Source organism: Amblyomma americanum, chromosome 2 (genome assembly GCF_052857255.1).
Source record: "Amblyomma americanum isolate KBUSLIRL-KWMA chromosome 2, ASM5285725v1, whole genome shotgun sequence".
In the NCBI taxonomy this organism is placed as follows: Eukaryota; Metazoa; Arthropoda; class Arachnida; order Ixodida; family Ixodidae; genus Amblyomma; species Amblyomma americanum.
In genome coordinates, this window is record NC_135498.1 from 106,590,042 (window position 1) to 106,604,405 (window position 14,364).

At 48.1% G+C, this 14,364-nt stretch overlaps 1 protein-coding gene across 1 annotated transcript in view; it reads right to left on the reverse strand.

The window, feature by feature from the left end:
* Positions 1-5,238: 5,238 nt before the first annotated feature.
* LOC144121733 (uncharacterized) overlaps positions 5,239-14,364 on the reverse strand; it is a 65,723-nt gene continuing 56,597 nt past the window's right edge. Inside the window, exons 2-3 of the mRNA XM_077655098.1 lie at positions 13,634-13,921; positions 5,239-12,236 (exon numbers count right to left, since the gene is read on the reverse strand). Coding sequence (XP_077511224.1) covers positions 10,347-12,236; positions 13,634-13,921 — 2,178 coding nt within the window. The 3' untranslated portion in view covers positions 5,239-10,346. The remainder of the gene's footprint in view (positions 12,237-13,633; positions 13,922-14,364) is intronic.

Below are 14,364 nucleotides of genomic sequence, written 5' to 3' on the forward strand. Positions count from 1 at the left end.
CCTACCTATACCGAAGAAAAACGGCGTTACTGTTATTATCTCTTTTCCGGCACCAGTCACTCATATATGAGGGACGACTGCTACTTTGATCGCCCGTGAAAGTACAGGGGGGTATGAGACCTCGCTGCGCATATTGCAGCAACGAGAGCAGACGACGTTGCTCCGTGCACACCCTTCTGACGTCACGAGAGCATTCAATATGGAGGTCGTTGCCGGTGGGAGGAGTCTCCCGGTCTTAATTTCGATGGCATTTCTTGGAATATACAACGAGTCCAGGGCAGCCAAATTTCGGAAATTGAATCATAAAATCTTGTATTAGTTACTGAAGCCCAGAACTGAAATATGAAGAACGACCATGTCATGGCCCCTTTAAGGAGGAGCGGTTGTCTTGCCTTCGCAGTACACGCCCTGCTCATGGCCCATTCCTTCCTCCTGATTTCGACTAGGATGTCATTAGCCTGCGTTTGTTCCACCAGCCATTCTGCCCGCTTTCGGTCTCTTAACGTTACACCTATCATTTTTCTTTCCATAGCTCAGTGTGTTGTTCTTAACTTAAATTGAACCCTATTCGTCGGCCTCCACGTTTCTGCTCTGTAGGTGAGTACCAGTGAGATACCGCTGTCGTACACTTTTCTCTTCAGGGATATTGGTAAACTGCCATTCATGATCTGAGAGAATTTGCCATATGCGCTCCACCTCATCTTTATCCTTCTAGTTATTTCCCTCTCATGATCCGGATCAGCGGTCACTACCTGCCCCAAGGAGACGTATTGCTTTATCACTTCCAGCACCTCGTTGCCAATTGTGAACTGCTGTTCCCTTGCGAGACTGCTGATGATTACTTTAGTTTTCAGAACGTTAATTTTTAGACCTACCGTTCTGCTCTGCCATTCTAACTCATTGGCCATGCTTTGCGTTGATCTCCAGAGTGGCTTAGCAACGCAATGTGATCAGAGAACCACAAATTACTTAGGCATTCTCATTACTCCCAACTCTCAACTGTTCTTAACTCTCATATTCTCCCAACTGTTCCTAATTTAGGCCTCGGAATACCTCCTGTAAACAGGCGGTGAATAGCATTGGCGAAATTTTGTCTCCCTGCCTGACACCCCTCCTTATTGGAATTATATTGCTGGCTTTATGGAGGAGTAGGGTAGCTGTGTAGTCGTTATAGATTTTTCGCAGTATTTTTACATGACTCTTCTACACCTGATTCCACAATGCCTCACGACTGCTCAGGTTTCCACTGAATCAAAGTTTTCTCGTAAATATTGAAAGCCATATATAGGGGTTGGTTATATTGTGCGCATTTCTCTAGAACCTTATTGATAGTGTGAATATGGTGTAATGCCGGGTATGTTTCGCGAAGCCTGCCTGATCATTTGGTTGATTGAAGTCTAAGGCTGTCCGGGCTCTATTACCTTAATAAATACGCTGTAAGCAGCGTGCAATAAGCAGATCGGTCGGTAACTTTTCAAGTCCTTGACATCCCCTTTCTTATGAATTAAGATAACGTTAGCGTTCTCCCAAGCTTCTGTTACGCTCGAGGTACTAATTAATTGTGCATACAGTGCGGCTAGTTTTTCTAGCAAAGTATCCCCTCCGTCCTTCAACAGATCAGATGTTACCTGATCCTCGCCAGCTGCTTTACCTCTTTGCATTGCTCTTAAGGCTGTCGTTGCTTCCTCTTGGTTACTCGTGGGGTGTCCCATTGCTGTGCGCAACTGCCCTTCTCATTAACTTTCTGATCACACTGACTATTGTTCATATTTGTATAGCACTCTTTGGCTACCTTAAATATCTTATTCATATTGCTAATGACACTCCCCTTTTTCTCTTTTAACGCATACATCTGGTTTTTACCACTGCCTAGTTTCTTCTTCACTGGTTTTAGGCTTCCTCCGTTCATTAGAGTATGCTCGTTTCTCTCCATATTAAACGCCCTCATGTCAGCTACGTTGTGCTTGTTTATTAACTTTATAGCTCTGCCAGTTATATTCTGCCTGTAGGGTTCGACAATTTCATGCTTTAGCGTTTCTTAATAAGCTATTTAGTCTCCTGAGATAGCTTGCCGGTATCCTGTCGAACCAACCTACCGCCTACTTCCACTGTTCACCCCGTAATGACAGCCGTGAGATAATCGTTCATTGTTTGAACATTAAAATTGTGTTCCTCAGCTAAAATCACATTTTTGTTCGGCAGCGATATCCTGAATTCCTCTATTTTCCCTACCGCTAACTTGTTAATGGGCTTTCGCTTCCAGAGTTTCTTCCGTCCCCTCTTCAAGTGTGAGCTAATTCGGGACGTTACCATTCGGTCGCCGCCACAGCGCACCTTTCCGAGGACCTCCACATTCTGCTCGATGCTAGGGGGAGCGCGTTGAATAATAATAATAATAATAATAATAATAATAATAATAATAATAATAATAATAATAATAATAATAATAATAATAATAATAATAATAATAATAATAATAATTGGTTTTTGGAGAAAGGAAATGGCGCAGTATCTGTCTCAATTATCTTTGGACACCTGAACCGCGCCGTAAGGGAAAGGATAAGGGAGGGAGTGAAAGAAGAAAGGAAGAAAGGGGTGCCGTAGTGGAGGGCTCCGGAATAATTTCGACCACCTGGGGATCTTTAACGTGCACTGACATCGCACAGCACACGGGCGCCTTAGCGTTTTTCCTCCATAAAAACGCAGCCGCCGCGGTCGGGTTCGAACCCGGGAACTCCGGATCAGTAGTCGAGCGCCCTAACCACTGAGCCACCGCGGCGGGTGAAGTCTGTTTCATCTTTAGTTTCACCACTGGGGCTCCTCTACGTCCCTTTCTCTTTATTCTTGTGCAGAAGGAAGTTTTCATGATCCGAAATTAGTTTTCTCAGCGAGCTCAACTAATAACTCCCCCCTGCCACTCCTAGACCCTGTGCCATGGTCGCCTACTGCCTAGTCTCCGGTCTGCATCCTGCCTGCCTTCGCATTGATGTCGTCGATCAGTACAGTGTATTGTTATTATACTTCGTTCATTTCAAATCCCGCGTCTTCATAGAAGCTTTCAACGATCTGGTCATCATGGCTGGATGTAGGCGCGTAGGCCTGCACCAGCTTCAGCTTGTACCTCTTATTAAGCCTAATTACGATAGCTGCCACCCTCTCGTTAATATTACCGAACGCCTCTATGTTCCTGGAGGCGCTCATCTCCAACTCTAAGGCGTCGGCCAGAGCCACTGGGCTCTTGGACTGAAAACTCCACTTGCTTTGTGGACGTCCGCACCGCGCCGCAAGAGAAAAAGGAAGTTGGGAGGCGCTCCTGGGAGGTGCTATTCGCGCCGCGCGTGTCAAAAGCGGACGGTGCAGCAGGCCGTAGACTGTACTGTGCTTCCTGTACTCTGCTATCTGTCGTAGTGGATAGCTCCGGAATAGTTTAGACCGCCTGGGTATCTCTAACGTGCAGTGACATCGCACAGGACAAGGGCGCCTTTGCGTTTCTCCTCCATCGAAACGCGGCCACCGCGGTCGGGTTCGAACACGGATACTCTGGCGCAGTAGCCGAGCGCGCTAACCACTGAGCCACCACGGTGGGGAACATAATAATTGGTTTTTTTGAGGAAAGGAAATGGCGCAGTATCTGTCTCATATATCTTTGGACACCTGAACCGCGCCGTAAGGGAAGGGATAAAGGAGGGAGTGAAAGAAGAGGAAGAATAGGTGCCGGAGTGGAGGGCTTCGGAATAATTTCCACCACCTGGGGATCCTTAAGGTGCACTGACATCGCACAGCACACGGGCGCCTTAGCGTTTGCTGTGCGATGTCAGTGCACGTTAGAGATACCCAGGCGGTCTAAACTATTCCGGAGCTATCCACTACGACAGGTAGCAGAGTACAGGAAGCACAGTACAGTCTACGGCCTGCTGCACCGTCCGCTTTTGACACGCGCGGCGCGAATAGCACCTCCCAGGAGCGCCTCCCAACTTCCTTTTTCTCTTGCGGCGCGGTGCGGACGTCCACCGATATGTAAGACAATTACTGCGCCATTTCCTTTCCGCAGAAACTAATTTTCAATTTTTTCCCACCTGCATTGCTTCAACCACCTTATTCTTCCTTGTAAGTAAATGTATTTCCTTCCTTTCTTTCTTGCTCTGACACGTATCACCATGCAGCCAGTGTATGAAGTAATATTTCATTATTTACTCTCTCAGATTTCTTTAGTAACAACAATATCGCCAGTATTTCTAAGCTTCTTTTGCGCAGAATTAATGACAGCAAGTTAACAACTCGTCTTCGGCATCTGTTTGCTACTTACTACACAATCGAAAAGCTCGAGGTCCCCTCGCCAAATGAGTATCTGCCTACTCGCACCGCAGCGGTGTCCTAGTGATTTCAGCATCCGCCTCGCATGAGGGAAGCGAATGGTTCAATCCCCAGTGCCGCCAGGTACACATCGGTGACACAATGGGTACAAGCTGCCGTGGTGCTGGGTTTATCTCGGGTGTGAAATGCTTGGTAAATGGGCCTTCGACGCCACCTTGTGTAAACGAAAATGCCTTTGCCATGGCGCTCTTTGACCAAAGCTCCCCTTGGGCCATAAGGTGTCATCATTATCATGAGAATCTGCCTATTTCAGTACTAAGCAGTTCTGTATGGACACAAAGAAAGAAATGAGAGGCAGAATGGTGCGATGGCGGATGGCACGAATATAACAGTTTATATATGCACGAAGAAAAAAAGACTTTCTTTAGATCCTCCGGTCTAGACTGCGTTTTTTAGAAAACATTCTTCACTTTTCTTTTTTACCCGCCACTGTGGCTCAGTGGTAAAAGTGCTCGGCTACTGAGCCGGAGTTCCCGGATTCGAACCCGCGTTTCGATGGCGGCATAACGCAAAGGCACCCGTGTGTTGTGCGATGTCAGCGCACGATAGTCCTAAAGGTCGCCAAATGATCGAAATCATTCCGAAGCCCTCCACTTCGGCCCCTTTCTCTTTTTCACTCTTACCGTCCTCCCTTCCCTCACGGCGTGCTTGAGGTGTCCACCGAAAAGTTGCAGTTACTGCGTTATTTGCTTTCCTCAAAGACCAATTTTCATTTGCTTCTTTCCGCTGGGCGAAGCAACGAGCTGCGTCCAGCGGGTCGTAATGACATGGTTCAGTCGTCAATTTGTGGTTTGACCAGACGCGGCAACACCATTCCGTTGCCCATCACGCTATGCAATATCACAAAGCTAGTGGACGCAAATGTGGAAAAGGAACAGTTTATTTACAAGAAATAAATACACTCCGCCCCTCACAATGAGTGATTCTGAAGAACGCGCGGCCCAATATTGGCTCTGAAACAAAAGGAAGACAACTGAACACCGCAGAGTTCAAATGTTTAAAGGCTTCAAGAAGTTCGCTGTTGCTATACTCTGACTCGGTTTGCCGACAAGCAGACATATACCACAAATATGTTGGCAACAAGGAATACTGTGTGCATTTTGGTACTAGTGTTATGTTTAATGAGTTACAGCCGCTTAGAAAGGTATTATTTAATAGAAATTGGATCCGTTCCGAAAAAAAAATCTGCACCTCTTTTAAAACGCACTTCATACTATAACTGAGTGCGCTTGAAGAACATGCTATGAATTTATCCTAGCACTCATTCTAAGCATTCAATAAATAAAAGTAGACCTTGACATTCAATTGTGCGATGCGATGACTTGGTAACCAGAGATTATGAAGCTCTCTACTGCATTTGAGGCAATTGAGAAGTAATTTTGTTGCATGCATAATTATGTATCGTTTGAATGATAAACATCTCAATGCGGCATAACAGTTTTTGTAAGTCCATCCAGATGCTGACGCTAACGTAATCTGTAAAATATAAGAAAACAGTTGGTCCGGAGTAAATATCTGAGTTTAAAGGCATGCAGATTCTTATTAAATTCAGAAAGCAGCTTCAACGACGGCTGAGGTGAAGACATTTCTCTGAGAGAAAAACTGAAAACTGACACGCTGTAACATGCAGTAATAACAAAGAAAAGAAGCACAGCACAGAATATTTCAGGGTACGTTCCACGCGTAACAAGCGAATAAAATCTAACGAGACCTAAATAACAGCAAAAGTGATAGACAGCCAGTTCATCAGCACACGCGGAAAGGAAGCACAGAAACATCGGTCGATTTCTAAACTTCGCTTGAAGAAGCAGTCCGTCTTGCCAGGACGACTTCATTCTTCCTCCTGTGCGGCGTCGCTAGATGATCTAGAAGTATGCTTTGGGAGTTGCTTTCGCAATCTTGCTTATGGGTGTTGCCATCTTGACAGATCACTTCATTCCTGTGACAAGGACACTGCACGAGCCGTAAAAACAGCAGAAGAAAAGAAACACCAAGAAGAGCGAAAAAATAATTGGCCGCTGGGGCTGCTTATTTCCCTCTCTGGGCGTTTTTGCATTTACCGCCTCCAGAGGTACCCAGAACTCGCAGCGCAAACAGCGACCGAGCGGCGTTCGAAGCGTCGAAGTTATGCGGCTTCAAGGACTCCCCGAAACCGGCGCAGCGCCCCATTGTGCCGGGGCCAGTCGGTGTCCAGAGCGCTCACAAAGGCGTGGCCGCCACGCCGCTGGCTCGTGAATGCCTACCAGTCCTTTTCCTGCCTCCCGTACTCTCTTTTGCTCTCTCCCTCTATCTTTCAATCTTTCTACGTCGGTCGGCGCCTATGTCAAGGGTGTTCCCACGTTCGGCCGGACACCAGCGCGCAGTTTCGAACGATCCCAGCTCGGACCTAAAGGCCACCCTCGCGCGGGTACATTATACGCCTCTGCATTTCAATGGCGTTGCGCTAAGCGTGAGCGGGCGCTTTTGTTGCGCAATTATGCTATTCTTTTTTATTTTTGCTTTAAGGACAAGCCGTGCGAGAAAACCGTGATTCTCTAATGGACCGACGGCAGTGGTCAATTAAGACGCCCGGATACTGTACTGACGCTGAAAAGCCTGAGGGGCTGTCGACCCTCCCGCTGCACACCTCCCACTCGCAAGCTGTCACATTATAACAGCCGCCGGCTATGGCGGAGGTTACATATGCGCTTCCGAAACAAACTTGGCGCACGAGCGAAGCGAGTATAGGCTTCGCCTGAAATGCAAAGTGACGCGTACCGGCGATTAATGGTCGATTGTCTTAGTTTCGTAGCCCGGAGGGACGACGTGCCAGTTGGGCATAAATTACTTGCGCATTAAGAAGGCACCGCCTAGCCAGGAGGAACAGGAAATGGCATGAAATACACTCTCCGCTTGATGGTTGCTTCCACGTGGTCTATTTCTCGTTTGTGTTTGCCGGGGACATTCTCATGCAGCATAATCCGCTCAACGCTTGACGTAGCTTCGCCGCTGATGCCAGCCTCCTTCGGTCCTCGGAAGGCCTTGAGAGCTGGTAACAACATTACCATAGCGTCTCTGGCTGTATCTGGCCATCGAAATAGATTCCGGTAGAGGAGCTCGGGAAAGAATTGAATGCGTAAGCCTCGGGCTACAGATCTCCGATACACGATTGAGATTGTAATCTGTCCGTGCATTACTTCGAAAGTAACGTTCGGAACAAGCGCCGCAACAGTTTTCACACGCTTCACCATAGGCAGTGTGTTAGCAATGTTTACACCTCTTAACGCACTGCTGATAGCTTGATTATTCAATGTAGCGGCGCGAATAATTTCTAGCGCCCACATCCGGCAGCTCTGTGGAGCCAACGCCTTGTGCCATGTGCTCAAAAATGCGTGCACGTTACAGACAGGAAACCTGATGACTCGTACACACCGGCGAGAATGAATTCGTGCTCCCACATGGTTATCTTACACGGAGCTCTGTGAATGCTGGGCACAGATGGGAGACGATTCATTCGCAACATGCATAAAAACTCCAAGTCCCAAACCTAACGACGATTAGTTTGCAGGATTTCCTCTTGGAAGCTGCCAACGTTTGCATGAAGCTGTTGTCTATATTGGTTGCATAATGTATCTTGTGAAAGCGGGCAGCGCTGATAGCAAGAACTACAAAAAAGGCAAACACCTCTGAAGTAAAATAATCTTTCGTCTGGAAGCGAAAGTATACGCGCCCTTTCAATCGAACCGGTACACTGCCGGTCTTGAAGGTGCCCCCTTGAATCTTCGTGATAGTTTGCATCTGATGGTGTGTACTTTTTGCATGACTTTTGGGAAACCAAAGCACCACCCTGTTCTTTAGTTCTATTTTGCTAGTTTAGGTAAACAATTGTCATTTCTAGTGTACTGCATTGTTAGCTCGCCGAAGTGGTCTCGCTCTTCAACACCGACATGCCGGCTGAACGGTGCGTCCGCATCCGAAGTAAGGCAACTGCGGACGGCTTTTTAACAGAATGTGGATAATGTTTTGTGGGGCTTCTAAACACCATGCCGATCCGTGTGGGCTGCCGTCCGGTCGGTCGCCAAGTGACGAGAACCGCTCTCTGTGGAATGTGTTTCTCTGTCACCTTTGCACTCCCTTCTCCTTGAAAGTTCAGTCTTGCGCGCATGCTTGGTGGCCGTGTTCCCGGGTATATGCTTCCTCTCCTCTGTAGTGTCAGTGAAAATGGAGGGTGTCCTGGTCCTGTGTGTTCTGCGCTCCTAAAACTGTCGGTAACTGAAAAGAAACAAGACCACATGTAAGACAGACTCAAGCTCTTGTTCTTTCACTCTCTTCCACTTTATTGCACGTGGAGTGGCTAAAACATAACAATAAATGTGAATACTTCGTTGTACACCATTCCAGAAAGCATCAATGTCAAATGTCGGAACTATAGATACAAAACCAAAATTTTGGTGCACACCAATTTGCCTGTAAGTCAAATGATATATCAATTGGCGCAGTCAATAGTGTCGGGAGTTGTTTGATATAGACAGCGCAAAGTATGTTATTTTTCAGCCAATAGCAGATTGAGAGGTAAAGGTAAGGTGGGTATGTCGAAAGGACAGCTGTAAAAAGGGTTAGGACAAGGAAGTATTCATGTCAATAGTTGGTAATAATCAGGTATCATTGTAAGCAAAACGCAAGAAGCCTTTGCGCTCAGGCACGTATGAAACAATCATAACTTCATTGCCATAACTAAGCGCAGCAGCTGTCTTGTCAAATTCTTCCATATGTCAAGAGCATGCATTGAGATAAGACTCATTTTGAGCAGAAGGGTTAGTTCGTGCATGGGATAGAAAGGTAAGTTAACTTTGCCGTTCAGTATATCTGTAATGCGCTACACTTCTTGACGCAATGTTATATATACAAGAATGCGGGCTACCTTATTGTTCATGACAGATTATTATATTTCTTGTAGGTATTAAAGATAACTACCTGTAATATTTTTGGTAGTACAAAGAACATGGTAAATGTTATACTACTACTAGCGACGCAATCAGCTTATAAGTTTTTATCTGCTTGAGGTTAAAGCAACTTTGGCTCAGATGCAATGTGAAGCTCTTTCTATACTTCCACATAAATATGCTATCCGGCAAACCCGTCGTGTGTCTTATGAAACAGCCATGCTGAAGAAATAAAAAGTCGAGGTAGAGAAGGAGGTTATGTTTCTAATGCCTAAAAAATAGCCCATTGGTATTCTCCCTCGTGACGTCAGAAACACTGGCAAGTGAACTGTCAGGCGCGCTACTTTGTAATTATACAGCTAAGTGTGGTGACTATGTCCGAGTGTTGTAGATTTTTCATCACCTTAAAATTACTCCGCCTCCTTTTGGCATCAGCATGCTGCCACTGCGAATGGCCTTGTTTTGTTAGCTTTTAATGAGGCCTTGGTTAAACCATGCTTACAGAAAGACTACTAAAATTCATTTGCTGTATGTGAGAACCTGCCAACGCACACTTATTAACTGGCCCGGTGTTTCGCGCACTGGTTCGAACTTCGAGTACACATTAAGAAAAAGAAAATGCCTTAAGGTCGCGGGTGTGTTGCAGTTTCTGACGTCACGACCATTCGCCTACTCTCTTGTGATATGATACTGTACAAAAACCCAGCTTTGGCAGGTCAAACTAGAAAAGGTCGTAGTCGATAGAAACATTTCAAGCTTGAGAGTTGTGCTATCGCACTGGCTGTGTGCTATACGAGTTGTGACTTTCAAGGGCGTGACTTTGGCAAGCACCGCCGTACCACACGTTCGTCTTATTCACGTGCCGAACCGTGTTTTGCCCTACGTGCCTCGAAGCACTAGAGAAAAAAAAACAAATAAACGAGTGAGCAGCGCAGTCCCCGTAGTGTAACAGCGATGGATCTGAATGCCGGGCATGATGAGAAGCTATAGCACGGCACGGGCGCTGAGGCCGTTTTTGGACGCCCTTCATGAAGCAGGTCGGCGACGACTCTAGCCCGTGCCGATGTTGTACGCCAGGAGTGAGTGGTCAAACAAAGGCAGCGCCTTTTCCTCAACTTGCCCTTGCTGTGCTGCCCCTTGACCAGCAGGCTGGTAGACCTGTTGGGGTGGAAGACCCGCAAACCCGCCGGCCGGAGCAGACGTGCTGGCAGCCTGCTTCTTCTTCTTCAAGTATGGTTCTTCATACTTCTTGGGATCGTAGAGGCCGTGGTCGTACAGGTCCGGGTTGTAGCTGCCATCCTCAATGTCTTCGTCGTCCTTCTTTACGGTCTGCGTCGCAGAGCCGGCAATGCCCGCTGGCGCTTGCTGGGGGTAGAATCCAGCTCTTTGGATGGGGTACGTGGGAATTTGAGGCACCGCCGCAGGTCTAGGGGCGAAGGAAGGGGCTTGCTGCGCGGGAGGCCTGAAGGAGTTGTAGAGTGGCACCTGTCCGCCGGCTTGAACGGAGTAGCTTGGAGCCCTCAGTTGGGCCGCTTGCTGAAGAAAGACAGGTGGCCTCTGCACGGCTGGAGCGGCGGAAGCGGGAGGTCCGTAAGGAGAAAAGCCCGGTCTCTGCGTTGGGGCTCCAACGGTAGCAGGTGCACCGGCAGGGGAATACTGCTGCTGGGGCGCTGGCCGTGGCACGAACTGTTTGAGGAAGTCGGCGAAGTTTGGTTTCGTGGCTGCTCTCTGGGCCTCCTGGGCGAACAGGTTGGCTATGCTGACCTTGGGCTGCGCTTGCTGCTGTTGCAAGTACTGGGCGGGAACGAACTGCTTCGCGGGGGCTGCCGAAGTCGGAGCGACGGCAAACGGCGCTCCTGGTCTGGCTGCCGTAGCGGGTGGGTAAGTGCCGGGCCTGATGAGAGGCAGAGGGTAGCCTTGCTGCTGCGCGAACGATGGGTAGCTTGGCTGCTGAGACGTTGCGGCCGGAAGCTGAAGACCTCCGAAAGGCCTTGCAGCCTGCTGTGGTACAGACTTGCTCGCAAATTGTGGTACGTACGGGGCCGCCCGCGCTTGAACTGAGGGTGGCGCGTAAGGCGCGTAGCCGAACACTGGGGGCTGCTTGGCTGGCGATGGAGGACCTTGGAAAGAGGGGGCGGGCTGGCTTGTAGCTGCGGGTCTTTGCTCGGCGAGATGTTTGAAGAAGGTTGGGAACGCGAGGTTTTCAGTGGAGAAGTTTGGCACGAGCGAAAGCACGGGAACCTGCGAAGGACCGGACAGCTGGGAGGGAGGAGCCGGCCTGAACTGTGGGTACGCTGGCGGCTTGAACTGAGGAGCGGCGTTGGCGGGGGCCTCTGAGTAGCTGGGTGGCCTGAACTGAGGAGGTGGGCCTGCGGGGGGCCCTGAGTTGCTGGGCGGCTTGTACTGGGCAGCTGGATTTGCTGTGGCGAGAGCGGGAGCCGGCGCCGGTGCAGGAGCAGGCGCTGAAGGCGCCGGAGCCGACGGGGATGCCGACACCGTCTGCTGGATGTGCTCCGGAATGGTGTCTTTGGGTGCTCCTTCCTGGTAGATATCCCCTTCCGCCTTGAAGCCATCTTTGCCAGCAGTGTACTTGATGATCCTCTGGCGGCCAGACGCGTCAATGAAACCGTAGGAGCCCTTCACCGTGCCGTCGGGAAGCCTGCTCTCCTCGCGGAAGCTGCCGGTCTTGTCCGAGCCCTTGCCGGTGTCGTAGCCGAACTTGTAGTCGCCCTCGAGCTTGGCCCCGATGCTGACGTAGTGCAAGGGCGCTGCCTGGAACGTGGGCAGCTTCACTTCTTCGGCTTTTTCCTTGTCAGATGTCTGCGCCGCGGCCTGAGGCTGGGGCTGCTGTTGAGGCTGGTGGGGCTGCGGCTGCGGCTGGTGCTGGGGCTGATACTGTGGCTGATACTGCGGCTGAGGTGCTGCTCTCGGAACGTAGCTCTGCAAAGCGCGGCAAGCAAACATATTTGAGCCCTTATCGATAGGATAACGTTTCTGCAATCTCAGCAATCGTGCCTGATTTGTTATTGTAGTCCGAGCTGGCGCGTCAAGATGAATAATTTTAGCGGCTGTAATAAGGCTATTTGCAGAACACACGTTATAATAAATGAAACATGCGTTAGGCAAGTGGTTAGTGAGCATTAGTTGCCAATTAGTTCCATCGGTAAATAATTCAGTGATTAAGAGCGCTAATTGGAATCATTCGCAACGTGAAACACATATGCGAATCTGCGAAAGCCTAAAAGTGCTTTAGAGAGAGATTCTGGTACATGACACTCATTCCCTGATATACATTCTACACTCTGTTAAAAAAGCAAACATCCGTACAGAATAACAGCGCTAAATCAGGCTTAAAAAATGAAAACTGGCGATATGAAATAGACACAGGAGAACAGAAAATTAAATTGAAAAACTGAAGATATTGGGCTTCGGTTATGGGGCTTGCAATTTTTAGCACTACCTTGAAAGGACGCCAAACTATTGCCTTAAAAATGTCCCAGCGCTTACAACTGATGCATCTTGCCTCAGTTCAGCACTGTTGACGTGGCTTGGTTACGGGGTGTTGCCTCTGACTATTCCGGCAGTATGCCAACAAACAAAGGCTTTCAGCGCTTTCCAAAATGCCATTTCCAAAAGAGCACTTAACCATCGCCGTAATGCGCAGTCTAAACGTCGAATGGCGCTGCGTTGTGACGTACAATAAGGCTCTGCCGGAAGACCACCCCAACGCTCCTGCACGTTAATTCAAGCCCCAGCGAGGTTCACCTCTTTCCTTCGGAGGTCTCGCTTTGAAACAACTGTAGAGTATGTGACGGCCTTAACTTGATGTGAGGAGCACACTGCTAAAAAAGGGGTGATTTCATTGTTACATCTGCTGTTTTGATAGTATGAAAACGATTATTATGTGCTATGAAAGCTGCTTTACGTTATGGTGCTCTGTTATTTGTATTTTTTTACCGATATGTGCATGGATGCAATTAAATTAGGCTGTGAGATAGGGATCCAGATAGTGAAAATCGCGTTTGTACTCGTTCTGGCTGTGGCTCAATAAATTACTGCCGAATTTATTTATTTTTTTATTCATCTATTTATTTATTTATTTATTTATTTATTTATTTATTTATTTATTTATTTATTTATTTATTTATTTTCTTCCGCGTTCATGCTTTCATGGTCTGCACGCCCATGCATCCCTCTGCGTTATCGCCTCTTCCTGGAAAATTGTTTGCCTTTAGCCATACCACCGGAAATGTTCGTATGCCTTGAATAAGTAAACAAACAAGTAAAGACGCAAAATAGTAACTGTCGCAAATGAATATGAATAGTATAATACTCACAACACCAGCCGAGGCGGAAGGCGGTGGTCCCTGTGGCTGGAACCCCTGGGAGACGAAGCCCGGCCTTGGCTGGGTGGGTGGGATCACCTGCTGAGGCACGAACCCCTGGGGCAGGTAGCCCCTCTGGGGAAGAGGGGCACCTCCGCCCTGGGGCGCGCCCCCCGCGATCGCCGACCCGTACGGCTGGAAGCCCTTGTAGCCTCCATTCAGGGGCGGTGGACCTCGCTGGTACTGCTGCTGGCCGGCGCATAGCGTGGCCGACACAGCCAGCAGCCATGATGCCACGAACTGAGCAACAAGAGGAGGAAAAAAAGAATTAAAAATTAACGTTCTTAATTTCTCGAAATACCACTGCAGGCCCTTCGCCGAGGGTAAATAATAAGGGCGTAAAAATTGCGAAAAACAAGAATGCAAGGAGATGTAAATACCGCAAAAATCAAATATTGTAACAAACAAAACAAGAAATGAAACCAGAAAACACGAAAGATAAACAAAATTTATGAAGTAGAAAGATTGCTAAAATACAGTAATGCAAAATTAGCACAGAAAAACAGCCTAACATGAGGCAAACTGTGCCATGAAATCTTCCAAATGACCGCAATTAGTTACCGTTATCACGGAGTCGACAAAACTTAATAGTCCATTTGCCACTTATGATCCATTTGTCATTTGTGATAGTGGCGGTAGCTTCTATGGCTGCATCGTAAACATATTTGTTTGATTTATTTCGA